This window comes from Clupea harengus, unplaced genomic scaffold, assembly GCF_900700415.2.
Source record: "Clupea harengus unplaced genomic scaffold, Ch_v2.0.2, whole genome shotgun sequence".
In the NCBI taxonomy this organism is placed as follows: domain Eukaryota; kingdom Metazoa; phylum Chordata; class Actinopteri; order Clupeiformes; family Clupeidae; genus Clupea; species Clupea harengus.
Window position 1 is genome coordinate 17,226 of NW_024879586.1, and position 17,775 is coordinate 35,000.

General features: G+C 46.0%; 2 protein-coding genes across 2 annotated transcripts in view; one reads left to right on the top strand and one right to left on the bottom strand.

Moving 5' to 3' along the window:
* Positions 1-859: 859 nt before the first annotated feature.
* On the bottom strand, positions 860-11,712 carry npat (nuclear protein, ataxia-telangiectasia locus). The gene is made up of 18 exons (XM_031573307.2): positions 11,498-11,712; positions 10,886-11,004; positions 10,701-10,761; positions 10,502-10,580; positions 10,373-10,413; positions 9,722-9,937; positions 9,474-9,549; positions 8,149-8,272; positions 7,640-7,731; positions 7,427-7,508; positions 7,242-7,338; positions 6,969-7,073; positions 6,349-6,845; positions 5,418-6,270; positions 5,112-5,224; positions 3,009-3,102; positions 1,316-2,721; positions 860-1,154 (listed from the first exon to the last, which is right to left on the bottom strand). The coding sequence occupies exons 1-18, from the start codon at positions 11,532-11,534 to the stop codon at positions 1,074-1,076; spliced, it is 4,173 nt and encodes a 1,390-aa protein (XP_031429167.2). The 5' UTR covers positions 11,535-11,712; the 3' UTR covers positions 860-1,073.
* A 500-nt stretch (positions 11,713-12,212) lies between these two features.
* nop53 (NOP53 ribosome biogenesis factor) overlaps positions 12,213-17,775 on the top strand; it is a 6,300-nt gene continuing 737 nt past the window's right edge. Inside the window, exons 1-11 of the mRNA XM_042704081.1 lie at positions 12,213-12,450; positions 12,806-12,888; positions 13,013-13,103; positions 13,941-14,149; positions 14,230-14,285; positions 14,429-14,524; positions 14,763-14,864; positions 15,150-15,329; positions 16,612-16,787; positions 17,560-17,626; positions 17,719-17,775. The exon at positions 17,719-17,775 is cut by the window's right edge and continues 20 nt beyond it. Of these exons, the coding sequence (XP_042560015.1) occupies positions 12,245-12,450; positions 12,806-12,888; positions 13,013-13,103; positions 13,941-14,149; positions 14,230-14,285; positions 14,429-14,524; positions 14,763-14,864; positions 15,150-15,329; positions 16,612-16,787; positions 17,560-17,626; positions 17,719-17,775 (1,323 nt within the window). The 5' untranslated portion in view covers positions 12,213-12,244. The remainder of the gene's footprint in view (positions 12,451-12,805; positions 12,889-13,012; positions 13,104-13,940; positions 14,150-14,229; positions 14,286-14,428; positions 14,525-14,762; positions 14,865-15,149; positions 15,330-16,611; positions 16,788-17,559; positions 17,627-17,718) is intronic.

Below are 17,775 nucleotides of genomic sequence, written 5' to 3' on the forward strand. Positions count from 1 at the left end.
AAAATGGAACCCAATCAAGCGTGTGCAGTTACCCTGGGCTGTCCCTTCTGGTCCCCTGGTCAGTTGGTTCCATGACCGTGTGGTGCACTGGAAGAGATGCACCCAGTAGATGCTGTCTGTCCAAGAAAACGTCCAGAGGTTTCTGATGGACAAGCAGAAATCAGATTTCACAATTCTCTTATATTCCTTCAACCGATAGAGTAATGGGATGCTAGGGTCATGGCTTTGATCTCCAGGAACATATAGTGAACAATTATGTTTTACACATAGTGGACAATTATGTTTTACCTGTGCTGTCAATTACTGTCTGCCAAATAAACACTGCAGCCTTTCGAGCTCCTACTTGCTCTGCTCTTCCTGTGTGGGCACTGCCCCTGTGTGCTTTGAGGAATGCTGTGGAGACGGTGACCCTCCAACATCAGCATGACTCCTTCATAGAGTTTGCAAAAGTCAAATGGATTAAGGTTCATTAATCCAGTCAAGAGTCAGCAACATGCACTTCAAAAGAGTGACTGACTGTAGGGTTCATCACACCTGTTCTGTCCTATCTAATTGACTACGCTGTGTCCACCCACCTTCCTTTTGCTTAAAACATGCACGCTTATTCTAGCCCAAAGCACGCTTATTCTAGTTCCAAAAGCCCAAATAACATGGCATGTTTACTGAACCACGGGACTTTATTGTTAAGTCTAGTCCAGTTTGGTTCAAGGGTAAAAAAAAAAAAAAACATAAAACCATATTAAGTGCTGAAATGAGATGATTCAGTTACAGCTTTTGCATACATGAATGTCCTTTAAGAAATGAACATTCAGACGAGGCAACTTTGTTATATTCACAGAATGAAATACAGTGATAACCATTTAAAAATCAGAGCATTTAATACAAAGTTAAATGAATGTGTATTTACAACTGTTTTTTAAATATGAGACATCCACTGTATTACAACCAGAAAAACTTAGTTTTTTTATACAGCATTGTGATTCACACTTCCAAACCATTTGTGCAGCAAAATGCTCATAACACATATATGGTTTACAGTGTCCACTAAGAGCATTGCAGCTGTGGAGCAGTCCTCATTCATCATAGTGCAGTGATGACAGGAACTTGTCAACGTCCAAGTCGTCTGGAAAAGAATCCAACAGCCTCTTCTGTTTCTGGGGAGAAAAGAGAACACTGTAACATCGGCTATTAAAACTGACCCCCTTTGCAAAACTCATTCACTTCCTCACACATTCATATAAATATTCATCAAAGCTTGTCATCACACAAGGGCAGGACTGTTTGTGTCTGTAGATGCTGTGGGGGTTAAACGCACCTTAGCTTTCTTCTTGCTGCTGGAGGCGCCTGGATGTTCCTTCTTGTCAGCAGGGCTGGGCTTGCGCTTCTTGCTCTTGCACACGGCCGTGGGGGCGGCGGCCTCCTCCTGGCGTAGGCTGTCCTTCAGCGGCCCCCCGGTGCGTGCGGCGCGCGACAGGATCATGAGCGTGTGGGCGGCCATGTTGATGCTGTTCTCGCTGCCCGTCTCACTGGCCGGGCTGCAGGCGGGCAGCTCAGGCGTGGCCGGTGGGAGAAGGTGGCGCGGTGTGCCCTCTGCCTCTCGGCCGGGGCGCTGCCTACCTGGCGTACGGAGGCAATCCAGAGAGTCCTCGTGCAGGCGGCCCAGGCCAGGAGTTCTAGGCAGGGGCATATCCAGGCAGCCCAGCCCTGGCTTCTTGGGTGGGGTGGCTGTAGGGTGGAGGCCCTGGATGTCCTGGAGCATTTCGGCAGCTTGTTTGGTAAGCGGGCTGGTCTTGCTCAGGGCCTTGCAGGGTGCTCCTGAGGCAGCTGGAGTGGTCCGGGAGGAGGTGATCGAGACAGGCTCCTGAGGAGCCGGGGGGGCAAGCTGGGTCCTCTCCTTCTCCTTCTCCCTCCCCTGGTGGGCCTCCAGCTCCTTCTCCTTGTTGGCGGTGACAGGAGTGACCTCCTGTGGGGGTGCTGGCCTCTCATCTTGTCCATTAACCGTGTCCTGTTTGCCCGACTCCTGTCCGTCCCTCTTGGCCCCGCTGGACACGGTCCTGTGCCTGTGTGACTGCTCAGAGGCCGTGGTGTTCAGGGCCACATTGCTCGATGCGCTTCCTGTGTCCGGTTTCTCCGTCATGTGTGACTTCCTCCTGGACTCGGACCGTGTGCTGGGCCCCTGTTGGGCAGCTGCTGGCCCTTTGGGAGCTTCAAAGCTGCTGCTGGTTGTGTTTATGTCCTTCACCCCCGATAGATCCCTCACCGAGGAGTCCCTGTTCTGGGGGACGATGAAGGCCAAGGGCTGGGGAGTTTTGTCCTCCACCCGGACCGTCTCCACCCTCCTCTTGGCCCTGTTGCCTCCGAGGATGATGGGTTTGGGGGTGAGCGCACGCACCCCATCTCTACTAGTCTGTCTCTCAGTGGGGGTGGGGGTGGTGGGGGCCGGGCTCCTGGTCTGTTTCTCAGTGGGGGGGGTGCTGGTGGGGGCCGGGCTCCTGGTCTGCGTGGGACTCTGGCTGGCTGCAGGGGCTGCTGTTGGAGCTGCTGGTGGGGTTGGAGTGTTTGAAGAGGGAGGGTCGAAGCAGAGCATCCTCACATAGCCTCCAGTCTTCATGCTCTCTGTGCTGGGAGAAGGAGAAGGAGAAGGAGAAGGAGAAGGAGAAGGCAAGGGCAAGGGCACCGCTGCCTTCTGCACTGGACCAGCACCAGACTTGACTGTTTTACCTGAAACCAACAGATTCATTAATTAGTGTTTTCAACAAGTTAAGGAATTAATCCTTTTCATAGCTTACCACCATTAAAATAGTCAATTATCTGAAATAATTAATTTTAGAACGTTTCAACAATGAACCCAGCTGGATTGTACTATCATAATGTTTCAGTTTGAATAGTGTTGTAGAAGCCATGTTGAGAATGGCTACTTAATAGCTTCCTCAGAAACACAGAAAGAGTAATCAGATCAATCTCATGCTAAAGCCTCTCCCCACTAACATCACAAGAAAAAGCCTCACCAGGGTTCCTGGCATCCTGTCGAGGGGCCAGTTTGGGTTTTGAGACAAGGGCTGCTGGCTGGGCCACAGATGTTGTGCAGGGCAAAGTTAGTACCTTCAAAAAGATTACACACAGTCTGTGACTTCAAAAATTGTTTTGAAGATGCATCTCTTTAGAATTAATATCTTTCTTTCTATCTTGGAAAAAAACTAAAACTATGATACACATAAATGAAGACCATCAGACCAAGTAGGGTCATCAAATACCATGTTAACATGTCAGAAAAAGACGGGATAGATGGCATCTAAGAGTTTGCTGTGTAATAACACAGCACGTTGAACATTAGCATGTTAAATATAGCCTATTCATAAAGATAGTGTGCGAGTAATCACAGAATCACTCCATTGCCAAAGTCTAATTCATTTCAGACATCCCCCTGCCTCAACCAATTAAAATAGGGTTATTAATGAGGTCATACATATCCAAGATCTGTGCAATTGGACAGAAAGTACTACAATGAACTCGAAACCTGAGGAAAGCGTTTGTTTTGATTGGAATATGTTGTTGCAAAGTCAAATCCAAAGACGGTGGCAGGATGAAAAAAGCCTGGTGAAAAAGAATTTGATCGAAAGCAGGCCTATCCCTTATTTAATAAAAAAAATGTACTTATACGTTTTATAATTTTATAATAAGTTCAACTTATCAGATAAACCAATTGGGCCCATTTGTAATAAATTCATAACTGATTGAGGCCAGCCAATGATCAATGACTGAGTGAGGCTGATGCCAAATGGCTTTGAATAGGGCTGCAGCAGTACAGAAAAGTCCTCACCACCAAGAGTGCCACCTTGTGGTACCGCAAAAGAATCCCTTACATTTAGGAGCGAATCCGAATCACTGGGCGGATAACTTAGTTTCACTTTCGCTAATATTGCAAGATATAGCATTTGGCCTTGAGACAGAGGTTCATTAATTTTACGATACTTGACCCGTTACGTTGATATTGTTGAGTTGAAAGAGTTTAAGGAGTTAATAATAACCGCTTAACACTTCAAAAGACTATTGCTGCATGGCATGTCTGGCTTGTCTGTTAAAGTTGCCATGATGTGACCAAGGGGTTACAATGACATAATACGCTTGCTGAATGTTATACAGTCGTATGAAAAAGTTTAGGCACCCCTCTGAGGCTGCATGATAATTTACCAAAAGAAAAATATCGGAGAGGCAAGGGCGAAGGATGGTCAGAATGGTCAAAGACAACCCTCAGACCACCTCCAAAGACCTGCAAGATCATCTCGCTGCAGATGGTGTCACTGTGCGATTCAGCGCACCTTGCACAAAGAACAGCTGTATGGGAGAGTGATGCGGAAGAAGCCTTTTCTGCACAAACACGCTCGCTTGAGGTATGCAAAAACAAATGCAGAGGAATGAGTATAATGTTCTGGAATAGCCATCCTAGATGGGATGACTTGAAGCGGGCTGTCCATGCTAGGCAGCCATCAAACCTAACTGAACTGGAGATGTTTTGTAAGGAGGAATGGTCCAAAATACCTTCATCCAGAATCCAGACACTCATCAGACGCTATAGGAAACGTCTAGAGGCTGTTATTTTTGCAAAAGGAGGCTCTAGCAAATATTGATATGATTTTTCTGTTGGGGTGCCCAAATGTATGCAGCTGTCTAATTTTGTTATGACGCATATGGCATATTCTCTGTTTATCCAATACACCTTATTTCACTGCTGAAATATTACTGTGTCCAAGAAGAAGTTGCTGATCCAAACGCCCTAAAATTTATAAATGAAAATAATGGAAATGATCAGGGGTGCCCAAACTTTTTCATACGACTGTATATATGATCAGTGCGGAGGTCTGGGGGTTTCAGAATTGTTTTCTCGTTCTTGCATGGAGTGATAAAAAGAACGTGTGTACTGAGGACATGATCCTTTTCAAAGCTGCGCAAAGCTACGTAAAGTGCATAAGTAGCTGATGCAGTGCGGGTAAGAGACATTCATACATTGGTCTTTGCATCAACGTTATCGGCCCTTAACGTAAATTGATCCCATAGTGTCCCAAACACTGCTTTGGTAATAGTCTGGATAAAACTAAACAGATAGCACATACCTGATTGGGAACAACAGTGAACTTCCCTGTGTTACTCTGGCCCATCACAGACATGGGCACGACCACATTCTGCAGCATGGACTGGATTGGAGATGATATGATGAAGGTTGAACCTGTTAGGTTTGGAGAACACCACCAGTATTTAATTCAATTCAATTCAATTCAATTCAATTCAATTCAACTTATAGCACTAATAACAGTTGAAATTGTGTCATGGTGCTTGACAAAGCCCAGATCCTGAACCCCCTAGTGCAGGCACTAGGACTTTATAATACCTCAAAACACACAGAAAGTGTTGCGCCTCACCGTAAGACTGTGGTACTGCTCGTGACCGCGGTGGTGTAGCCAGAACTTGGGGCAACGTGGTCACCTGACCCTGGACTGCCGGAGCACCTGGAACCACCACCACGCTGGACTGGCGGTCTCCTGGCACCATCTGGTCTGTCACTACAAAGTAGCTGCTGGGGCCACTGAAGCCGGCACTGGCTGGAAGCAGCTGGAAGAAGCCGGGCTCCTTGGGGCCATCTCCAGCACCTCCAGGGGCCCGCTGATGGCCATCCTGACTGACCTCAGTCCTCTGAAGGCAGCTCACTGCCTGGACTGTCTCCTCAGGGGTCACCCCGGAGCTGGGGGCAGACAGCAACACCCCCCTGGCTGGGGACTTGGCCGGGGAGGAGAGGTATATGGTGGGGATGCCCTCCTCACTAATGCTGGACACAGCCTGGCTGAGCGTGGGATCTGTGGAGGGTTGCTCCTGTTCATCACTCACTATGATCTTCAGAGAGACTATCTGATTGGGGTCCGTCTGCACAGCTGAGGAGGAGGAGGACGAGGACGAGGACGAGGACACAGCAGCAGGACAAGCAGCTGGAGCCAATGGGAGCACAGAGCTGACCTCTGACCCCCTCACCCTGTCTGGCAACTGGGATTTCTGGATGACTTCCCTTCCTTGGGTACTGTTCTTAACTGGGGAGCTAGACAGAGGGCCTTGTTCTCCGACAGACTCTTTGTTAGTGTGAGGTCCACTCAGCACCTCTGGTGTCTTCTCTACAGGGCGATGAGCACTTTGCCCTTGCACTGATTCTAGCTGCACCTCGTGTCCTGCTGTGGTTCCAGAGACCAGACTGCTCAAAGGGAGGCCAGGTGTGGCTCCAGAGGCCAGACTGCTCAAAGGGAGGCCAGGTGTGGCTCCAGAGACCAGACTGCTCAAAGGGAGGCCAGGTGTGGTTCCAGAGACCAGACTGCTCAAAGGGAGGCCAGGTGTGGCTCCAGAGACCAGAATGCTTAAAGGGAGGCCAGGTGTGGCTCCCAGCAGTTGGCTGCTGCCTGCTGTGGCTGGAGGCTGTTCTGGACTTTGACCTTTGCTGGCCTCAGGCATTTCCTGTGTCAAAGGCACTGAGTCGGTCTCAGGTGCCAGAGGGCTGTCTACGTCCATACTCACTTCCTCCTCAGCTGCTGTGCTCTTGCTGGCTTGTGAGGCGTGTTGAGAGGCTCGTGTGTGCCTCCTGCTCCCCCTCTGCTTTGGGTCCAAAGTCGACCCTCGGCCTGAGGCCAGGTTCTCAGAGGCTGGCTGTCTGGGAGTCAGGGCTGAAGGAAGGATTGGAGTAGGATTCTTGGATGCATTTGAAGACGGGGTGGACTTCCTCTTGTTCTTGGCCTCTTGAGCTCCTCTCGTCTTTGATTTAGGTGCAGATGAAGGCTCTGCACAAGACGCGGAGTCTTCCTGCACAGGACCTTTAACATGAAAGACATTTGGTCAGGGGAATAGGAATGGTCTTGTTCATGTTTATGAGCTCATGTCTACAGAAAGTGGGTGCACACATAAACCCACAATAGGAGTAAATCTACTGCCATTACTTGGGTCAACAACATCAGCTAGCTCCTCCACAAAACCAATCTCCTCGCCGTCCTGGTCTCTTTGGCCTCCTTCAATCTCCTCAGTGCCGCTTGTTCTACCTTTACCTGGAAGAGTCAAAAGTCATTTGGTTGCAGCTAACCATAACCCCTTAATGTCAACGCACTTTCCACAGAAAAACAGAAATAGGACCAACTGTGTTTTGGCATCAACTATGACAAAAATAAGACAGCAATGATCACTACAAATGTCCTTGTTTACCCCTAAGGACTTACCGTAGTCAAAGAGTTCAAAAAGAGCCTGGAAGGCAGGGTCCGACTCAGTCTGCTCCAAAATGTCATGAATGGCAACATCCGACATGTGGATCTCCCCCTACATAAAGGATCAAACAGTCAAGCCCCTACTACATTGTTCGCGAAGGGCAGTGGCCTGTTTAAACAGATAAGGAAAGGCATATTACCTGGAGGCCCAGAATTTCATCAATTGACGGGTCTTGATCTACTGAGCTGCATGCTGCTTTTGAAGCTTGTGGACTATTGTCACTAAGCAGGAAATCAAAGATGAAGCCATTTTAGACAGCGCACTTCAAGATTGACATTAAAGATGGCACAACTGCATCTACATTAAAGATTGGCACAGCTAGGGCCATTTTCTTGAATTTTCTTTTTTTTACCTGGCAAGTATTTTGTTAATATTTTCAGCAAGCTTCTCTTGTAGTGAACGGTCCTTCAGGATCTTCTCACGGGCACTATCTATTACCATTTGCTGTGAAAGTAAAACAAGTAAACATGAAAGCTTTTGCTGACTAAGTCACTTAAAGGTGCAGTGTGTAGACTTTAGCGGCATCTAGTTGCTGGGAGTGGTGAGGTTGCTGAATTGCGATCTCCCTTTCCAAACGTGTAGAAGAACATACGATGCCCCCTCAAGTGCTATAAAAAAGCGAAAGGCCCTCTATAGCAACAGTGTTTTGGTCTGTCCCTTTTGGGCTACTGTAGAAACATTGCGGCGCACATCACGGACTCCGTGGAAGAAGACCCACTCCTTATGTACATATGAAGGGCTCATTAGAAGCTAGTTTTAATACTATATTCCATTTCCGCTAACAGATCCCCCTACAAGCTACACATTTGAAAGGTTTAAAATGTGAAACATAAAAACACACAACCAACAAAAAACACTCACTGGGAAATTCTCCGACCCCACTTCTTGGCTTTGTCCTTCTTGAATAAGGCCGCTGGTCACCAGGCTGGCCCGTGTGCTTCCACTCCCTGAAGCCAGGCACCCCCCCCTTCTTCTTGGCGAATCGCTGAGATTCAAAAAGCAAATTGGGGTCACAGTGACAACTAGGGATGCACGATACCACTTTTTTACAAACCGATACGAGTACGAGTATTTTTATTTGTGTACTTGCCGATACCGAGTACCGATACCGATACTTCTTAGATTTGGTCTCCATGAAAGTGCAATTAATTTGGAGGCAGATTTTATTTTATCCTCTGCAGATTATGTCAAGCCTATAGTACAAAATTAACAGAAGGCTATCCCAAGCCAAAAATAAACAGAGCTTTCTGGTTTTAACACACAAAAAAAGCCTTCAGACAATATCACCACATTAGACAAAATGCAAATATAACCAGATAAAGGCAATTCAATTTGCTGCATAGTTAACAACACAGTCTGCTTAACAAAAAGTGAACAGAACTATTACTGGATTAGCACAAGAGCACATTTCAGTTACAAAAGGATCAGAAGAATCTCCTGCTCAAGTACACGAACAATCACTTAACCTATGTGGCACAGTCTTTCTCTCTACCTCTCTCTCTCTGTGTGTGTGTGGGTGCGCGTTTTTTTCTTTTGCAAGACGTCAGTTATGATTGGTTGCTTCGGTCTTGCGCCACTAGCATCAGTGAACTCTGTGTACTTAACACTATGGTGCGTCTTCAGATGTTTAATCAAATTGCTTGTGTTAAACAGAGTACTTTCCTTTCCGCCCCTCGACACTGTAGCAGTGCAGATCTTACACTGTGCCTTACTCCTGTCGTCGTCATTTATCTTAAAATGAGCCCAAATCGCCGTTAAGGCAGCACAACGGAATTGCTAATCGCTAACGAGATGCTAGCAGCTAAATTTAGCGAAACCTGTATACTGAAATACTTTGACACTATGACAAACTTTCCTAACACAGTCAAACATCAAGCAAATGCAACACAAGACGGCAAATAAGCTACTTACTAGTCTGGCAGAGACTGGTAGGACAGGTAGGACAGTAAATCACATTTTGTGTCAGCATAGCCCGGCCAGTTTGATGCAGTGAAATACTGATGAGTGGTATCGGTGCTTGGTATCGGCAATTCAACAACGAGTACGAGTACGAGTACGAGTATTTTAACGAAGTATCGGCACCGATACCGATACTGGTATCGGTATCGGTGCATCCCTAGTGACAACCATTCGTTATTATTCTGTTAACCCACTAACGAGTGCTCCTGCCAAGTCCAGTGTCTTACCACTTTCTGCGTGCTGGGGATAACGGTCCTGGGGTAAATCTCTGGTCAGGAACAATAATTTGCAGTGGGGTGTTGTCTAAAAGAAAGGCGGTAATACACCACATCATCACTTCCCTATAACCCATGGGATAAAGACAGAGCTACCTCTTCTAGACTCTTCTATAGCACACCACAAACATAAACAATGTTTACAATGAAAATGATTGAGGGATGGGAAAAGGAGAAAGAAACTGCCTATTCATTCTTACGGCTCAGGTTGATGGACAGGCGGCTGCCATCCTGAAAATGACTGAAGGCCAGAGGTGACGGCCGAAGCTGCTGGGAGGAGATGCACACGGGGGTGGAGTGCCCTGGGTCTATGTGTGGGGTGGGGATGGGACTGGACACACTCACACCTCCAGGAATGGGAGACGCCAGAGGGCTTGACAGGGCCCTGTGCCTCATGATGCCATTTTTTGTACGCACTGTAGAAATGAACAAAAACTATTATATTTATATATTTATAAACAAAATGAGCACCAAAACCAACACCACATTCCTCACTGTAAAATGATCTATTACTAAGTCAACTAAAACATTCAAAATGTATCAGTTTCTACCAAATCCTACCTGGAATGTCCCTCATTGCATGACATCCATATTGATTTTTGGAGAGGAAGGATAAATCAACATTTTTTCTTCCAACATATCCCACACAGCAGTGAGTTAGCCAACACAGGGTGTGTGGAACAGTTTTGTTTACATGCTGAAGACGAGTCCGATCTACCTACCAGATTGAGCTTTAAACGACACTCTGACCTCTTTCTCCAAAGGGGATTGGAGGTGGTATACACACATATGGGGCTACAGTGAGAACACTGGTCATAAAGTATGTAGATTAAAGTCATTAGGCTACTTACTCCTCTGGCTTGAGTAGACAATTGGAGAGTTCTGCATACATCTGAGGGAAAAAATAAATGAGACATACTTTAATGTCAACCCTAACCCAGACCGAGACAAGCTATGGGAGTATGATGAGTATGTCCTACTTGATCTGATTAAGAGTGACATCCAGCTTCTTCCATAATGATGTCAACATGGCAGGAACCTGATTCTCTTCACTTATTTCTGTGAGAAGACAATCAGGACACAAGGAAACTTGTATTCACTCTCCACTCTCCATCCAAGACATCACATTTAGGACTTAATATAAATCATAAAATGTTGTCTCCAGAGCTCAATACATACCCTTTGTTTTGGCAGCTACATATTCATTCAAAATAGTTTTCAAGTTCTTTCCAAAAAGAGACTGCAAACGAATGGCATAAAGTGTCTTGGTCATTCATTTTTTTTATTTATGTGCACATCAGTAACGTTACTGAGCATAAACAGCAAACGGATAACACTACTTTTGTATACTCTTAAATACTTACAAACACACAGGCTGGGATAAATCCATCCTCTGTACTATGCTCTGCATACTCTTTCAGATTGGGGCTCTCCAGCACGAATGCTCTACTTGTGGCACTGAGACCCTCTTGTTGCAGATACCCTGTTGGCACGTACACGCACATCAGCTATGTTTACAACATTGAAGTGTATATCTGGTAGCTGAACAATTTGGTCGTCGCGTTAACAATAGCAACCTAAACATCATTGCTGCCCATCAGAAAACAGATTGCAAAGATAACATGTCAGAAGCAATCTAATTTAAAGTTAACATTAACGATCGGACACGATGCCTGTGGCACCCCGAGAAAGAAATTAGCATAGTATGTCAGCAAAAACTAACTAAGAGTAGTTAGCTGCAATACACAGACACTCTTTTCGGCACACCCTCATTGAAGATGTGCTACTCCTGTACCTTAAAGAGGTTTCCCGCGTATAAACTAAAGACATAACAAATCTGGCGTTTCTTTGGGTGACTAGTTGACGTTACCAAAAAACAACCAATGTCAAAGACTAGCTAGCATTTGGCTAACTAACGGGCTAGCGTTACTCAAGGAGAGGGATCTGCACAAACAAGAGGTAGTAGTTTGTCTTACCAAGAACAAGTCGCGCAATATCAGATGGTAGCAACATGATTGAATGTCTCGCTAATGTTATGACTCTAACAGAATCACATTGTCAACTTAACCTGGCCTACAATTGCAGACGACTGTTTCCATCAACATCTTCGTATACTATAACATTACAGCCAGTCCCAAATCCGAAAACGCGCGGAAACTCAGCTCATGTCACCCGGAACTTGGCAAGTATTTGTAAGAATTGCATTGTGGGAAATGAAGTTTAAAATCTGCTTTAAAAGTCCAATATCAAGTCTTTTTTTTGTTAGATGGCACAGATGCACAAACAATATCCCATAATGTCGAAATCATATAAAAAACATCAAATAGGAGTTTGAAAGGAATATTTAATCGAGGGTATTTTGAAAAAAAACTCGACATGATAAGAAACTACTTTGCGGCAACGTGAAGCTACAGTCAACAACGGATGTGCTGCAGTGCAGCCATGCAAATACCTTCAAAAACAAAAGCCGGGTTCATTTCGAGCTGTATTTTAACAATAATTGTATGTGTTCATGTTCGTAAATGTTGGGTATTAGTGAATTATGTTTATGTCAATAATTAATTCATACATTGTAGACACAATACCAACATAATAACCATCTTTAACCACCTTAAAATAAACCTCTCTAAAACTGTTATTTTGTAGCTTTAGTAACGTCACACCCTAACTTACAATTTTTTTTTATGATCATCGCTGCTCCTTCCTTCCTGAGGACAACCAACATGTCAGCGGCCAGAAAGCATAAACGCGTGGCTGCCAGTCAGCCTGGCTTTTTATCATTTCAAAGTTCTGCAGACAACTCGGAATTAGGTGCTGGTCGCAAGAAACGTGTTAACAAAAATAAGAAAAAGAGCTGGAACAAACACAGTGACATTCAAGATGTCGAGGAGTTTTTGGAAGACGTGCGACTTCAGGAGAGGGCCACGGGGTGAGCATGAATACAACGTAGCTATCGATAGCCTGCATGCAAGTAGCCTTTAATGTCTAATAAATAACTGGTTATTTTTGTTTTACTTGGACAGTTGTCATATAATGTGTCCGCGTGATATGATTGTCATGAAAATTATACTTAGGCTTTGACATTTTGTGTGGTTAATGTGGCAAAGTCGGTATAAGGACACGTTGGCAACACGTAGTTGACGTTAGGAAGAATCCGTATGTCCATGAGTATGTCAGCAGGATCATTTACATTTACATTTACATTTACATAGAGTGCCCCGGTTAAATCTATTTAGCATCTAATTACTTTTAGATTTAATTATGTGTGTACCTTTGCTTCTCAGGGGATTGATTGCAGACAAACCAGATGAGAGCTTGTTCTTTCTGGACATTGGGGAGACAAAGAAAAAGGAGATTGTTCCTACAGGTACGTGGTATCAACACAGTTTGAAAGATTATGTAATACTGTTCCATTTAAACACGGAACAGTATTGTTTGGTAAGTTTAAGGTTGTTTTCGCTGTTTTGATCACTCTTTCACTCGGCTCGCAGGTGAGGAAGAGAATAAGAGAAGGAAGATCCAGCGACCCCTGAAGGTAGACCTCATACTTCAGCCAAACTCCCACATCCCGGCACCGAAAGAGTAAGCAGTTAAATATTTTTCCTCTTTTTGCATTGAAGCCTCTAAACCTTTTGTTCTCTAACAGCCACTGGTCTGAAGGCCAACGACCAAATCACGCTGGTTGAGGAATTGAGTAATGCTGATAGTCTGCCATGTATAGTAGTAATGGTGCCTAATTAGACGCTAATGGTTGTTACAAGAGGTCTTCTATAGCTCAGCTGGTAAAGAAGTAGGCCTAGTAACTCTAGGGTCAAGGGTTCGAATCCCATGAACAGCAACTTCTGTGCACTTGGGGCAAGCATGCCATACCCGTTGATGATTCCATCCTTGCGCTCACAGTATTTCCTCGGAAATGTGAAGACAGACTTGGAATCCGGGGGGCTGTTCAGTGAATGGCTCCCTAGGAACTGAGGGTTTAACTGGCATGTACAAAGTTTAGCTGGGATAGTTGTGATTAGTGTTTATTTGTTCCCCTGTTGCTCTTAGGGGTCTTATCTTTTCAACTGATCGTTGGAACCGATATTTCCATATTGTTAGTTTCTGAAGTGCGTTTAAATCTATGAAAAGCTTGATTTCTTATTGTTTAGCTGTAGAATTCTTTACTGATATTGTGGAAATCTATGGGGACTTGTCCAGTTAAACCGACCAACAGACGAGAAGCGCTCCTATATGTTGGAGACACTGGAAAGGAGCTATGAATGCTCCTACGCTTCGCCTCTCTCTCGTAAACTCTTCTGTAGTTCTGAGGCCAATCATGTTGATGATGCCCAGTGCTCATCTGCTCAGAGAGAGAACACATTGATTGTGTAGTCCCTCTCCCCTGCGTCTCATCGGCGTGTCCTCTTCTCTTCTCCTCAGTATCCTCGCCCACCAGCAGCCCAATGCCAAGAAGCTGCGCCGCAAGGAGGAGCAGGCGGAGCACCTGGCAGCCAAAGGAGTGGTCTCTCGCAGGGAGAGGCTCCTGGGCCTTCGACGAGCCGCCTACGCAGCTGGAACGCCAGTCCGAGAGAAGCCTGTTGCCAACAACAACCCTGAGAGAGGCTACTATGACCTGTGGGGAGAGCAACGTGAGTGAGCAGCTGTTTCTGTTGATGACGGGTCGGGTCGGGTTGGGTCGTCATGTTTGACATGTAAATCTGTTTTCTAGCCGTGGAGACAAGAGATGGCTTTTACCTTGAACAGACCAAAAAGAAGCTGGTTAAGGTGAGCAAGTGTTGAAAGACTTGATTGCAGTGAGGAATTGAATGAACATTGAGGATAGGATAGAGTGAGCGAGTCGAGTGTTCTATTTTCAGTTTGCGTTTGTTTCTGTAATTGAAACAGACGACATTTTGTTTTGTTTTCAGCGACCAGAGAAACTGAATGAAAAGCCGTCAGAACTTCCAGCCATTGAGGTCATTGCTCCCGGAGGCTCCTACAACCCCGACTTCTTCTCTCATCAGGTGACCCGACAGACCTCTTCCTCTGCCCCTGTGGAAGGCTCTTATTTTAACATCAGTGTTATTGGCTCTATTTAATCCAACATAAAGTTTGTAATATCAGCATTTTGACTAGGAATAATGGCTGTAGTAATAACATCTCAACGTTTGTGTGTGTGTGTGTGTGTGTGTGTGTGTGTGTGTGTGTGTGTGTGTGTGTGTGTGTGTGTGTGTGTGTGTGTGTGTGTGTGTGTGTGTCCAGGCCTTGTTGCAAGAAGCCCATGACGTAGAGGTGAAGAAGGTGAAGGCAGAGGACCGCTTGGAAAAGCAGCTTGCTGTGAATCGTCAGGACTTGGCCACTGAGGTACTGCCATCCCCACCATAAACTTCACAGCACTGTAAAGATCACTGACTCTAGAACAGCATAGCGCACTGAAGCTTAAACAACGCAGCTCATTACGCCACCGTTACAGCCAACACCGATGTTCAACTGGGACTGTTCGCAGTGCAGTTACCATAACTGTGGTCAGAACCAAGTTTATAATGCAAACATGTCAACATCATCTTTCCACACTCGTGTATGATGCCTATTAAGCTGTCAAGCCAAGTAGAAGGACTGATCATTCAGAATTCTCTTCATAATTTGCAGGAGGACACATTTAAGGAGCAAATTCAAGGGCTCCTTGAGGAGGAGGAGGGTGAGGAGGAAGAGAAGGATGTGACTGGGGAGACGGCTGAAGACGAGGAAGACACCGGCGTGGTCCCCAGTGCACAGCAGGAGAAGAAGACGGAGAAACAGAGGAGGAAGGAGAAGGCTGACAAAATAAAGGTGAAATATAGATGTCTGTGATGGACGTGGAAAACGGATTATTTTCCTTACCTGGCCCTTAATGCCCCACAAAACTTGAACACTTTTCTCATCGCAGTTCTTTTGCTGTTTTCTTCCTGAGTAGTCAATGTGCTTGCTTTGTACTTTTAAAGTCACTGCCAAATGACTCGATGTTTATTTAACTGTAACATAATTGTTCATTCTGTCTGTTTGACTTTCTATAGAATGTAAATATGTATAATATGTTTCTATTACGGTGTGTATCTGTACACAAACCCAACCTAGGCAGGCTCAGGCATGTGTTTTTAGAAGAAGAAGAAGAAGAAGAAGATGTATGTGTGGGGTGCTATGAGCACCTGTAGTGGGGCCCAGTGGGCAGAGGTGTGCAGTGACTAAACCTCACTGCCTCATGCCTCAAGAGACCTGCTGCCAGTGCTAGCATATAGCCAATTGTGTCAGTGTCTAGGGCCAATGATTTTCCGCGATAACGGAAAACGGACGGAATTCGCGGAATGAACACTTTGAAACGGAATTGCACCTTTGAAACGGAAACATCATTTTGTTCATACAAATCGCCCAAATTCCCCTGTATTTTGGGCTGCAAGGCTATATTTCTTTCAAATAAACACAACAACGATTGCAACGATGAACAAACATTAATTAAAGAACAAAACCACTGAGAAAATGTCACGTCTGCGCTGAACTCTGCTCCGGCCACGCCCCCCTTTTTAACGGTTGACCCACAGATCTCCGCTAAAGCCACATTCAGTCACATTCACGCGCTCGTCTTCCCAATCGCATTTAAAACAAAAAATGTTTAGTCTTCTGTTCTGTTGATGGCTGGCAAACAACAATCTAAGAAGGGCACATATTATTCACTCATTTTAAGCCATCAATCTACCTCAGGGTGAACAAAATGAGCTGAAACGGAAAAAAAAAAAACGGAATTCACCAAATGCGAAACGGAAAATGCATTTTTTTGAAACGGAAAATCATTGGCCCTAAGTGTCGTACCACTTGGGTACATCCCGTGGATACTGACACTTCTGGAACTGGTTCTACTTATGCCATCATAAACATAAAGATGATTATTACATTGTAACTCGGTCTGTAGGGCCCTAACATTAGAACCAGACAAGGACAGTGGTTAGGGTTGGTGTTTGCACGTCAATAAGAGTACTGAAGAGCTTGCTGCTGTGGCCAGCCTGTGGTCTGGAGGCGCTAGTGCACACATGCGGTGGAGAGGATGACCTCTGACCTGGGCTCTGGTGTGCTTCCTCAGGAGCAAGAGAGGATGACTGCGCGGGTGGTGACGGGCAAGCGGCAGCAGCTCTTCCAGCTGCGCTCCATCAAACTGGAGCTGAAGAAGAGGGAGACACGCACCCACCTCAGACAGAGCCAGCGCAAGATCAACCAGCTGGCCGAGAAGACCCAGCCACGCCGCCTAGGACGCCTCAAGTGAGTCCACACTGTTCTCGCACATACGCACGCACGCACGCACGCACACACACACACACACACACACACACACACACACACACACACACACGCGTGCACACGCGCACACATACACACGCGCACACATACACACGCGCACATACACACCCGCACATACACACCCAGCCACGCCGCCTAGGACGCCTCAAGTGAGTCCACACTGTTCTCGCACATACGCACGCACGCACGCACACACACACACGCGCGTGCACACATACACACGCGCACATACACACCCAGCCACGCCGCCTAGGACGCCTCAAGTGAGTCCACACTGTTCTCGCACATACGCACGCACGCACACGCACACACGCGTGCACACATACACACACGCGCACATACACACCCAGCCACGCCGCCTAGGACGCCTCAAGTGAGTCCACACTGTTCTCGCACATACATACACGCACACATACACACGCTCGTGCACATACACATACACACACACGCGGCGCGTACACACGCATACACACGCACACGCACACGCACACACACACACACACACATACATACACACACACATGCACACGCACACACATACATACACACACACATGCACACGCACACACATACATACACACACATGCACACGCGCACACATACAAACATATTACAGAAACTCCTCAGTTCAGCTCAACTCAACTTCATATACACGCTACAATTACCACGTTCAAGTAGATTCATTCTAGCCCATGCTTACAGGATGTGTGTGTTCTCTCATTGTTTTTCACAGGTTCCAGACTCCTGATCTTGAGGTGCAGTTGAGTGATGAGTTAGCCGGATCCCTGCGTAGACTCAAGGTAAGATAGTGGGCCCACAGCAGTCCTATCAGCAGTCCTATCACTGTTCTGTGACCTTTCATGACATCTCTTGTTGTAACACTGTCTTACAGCCAGAGGGCAACCTACTCAAGGACCGCTTCAAGAGCTTTCAGAAGAGAAACATGATT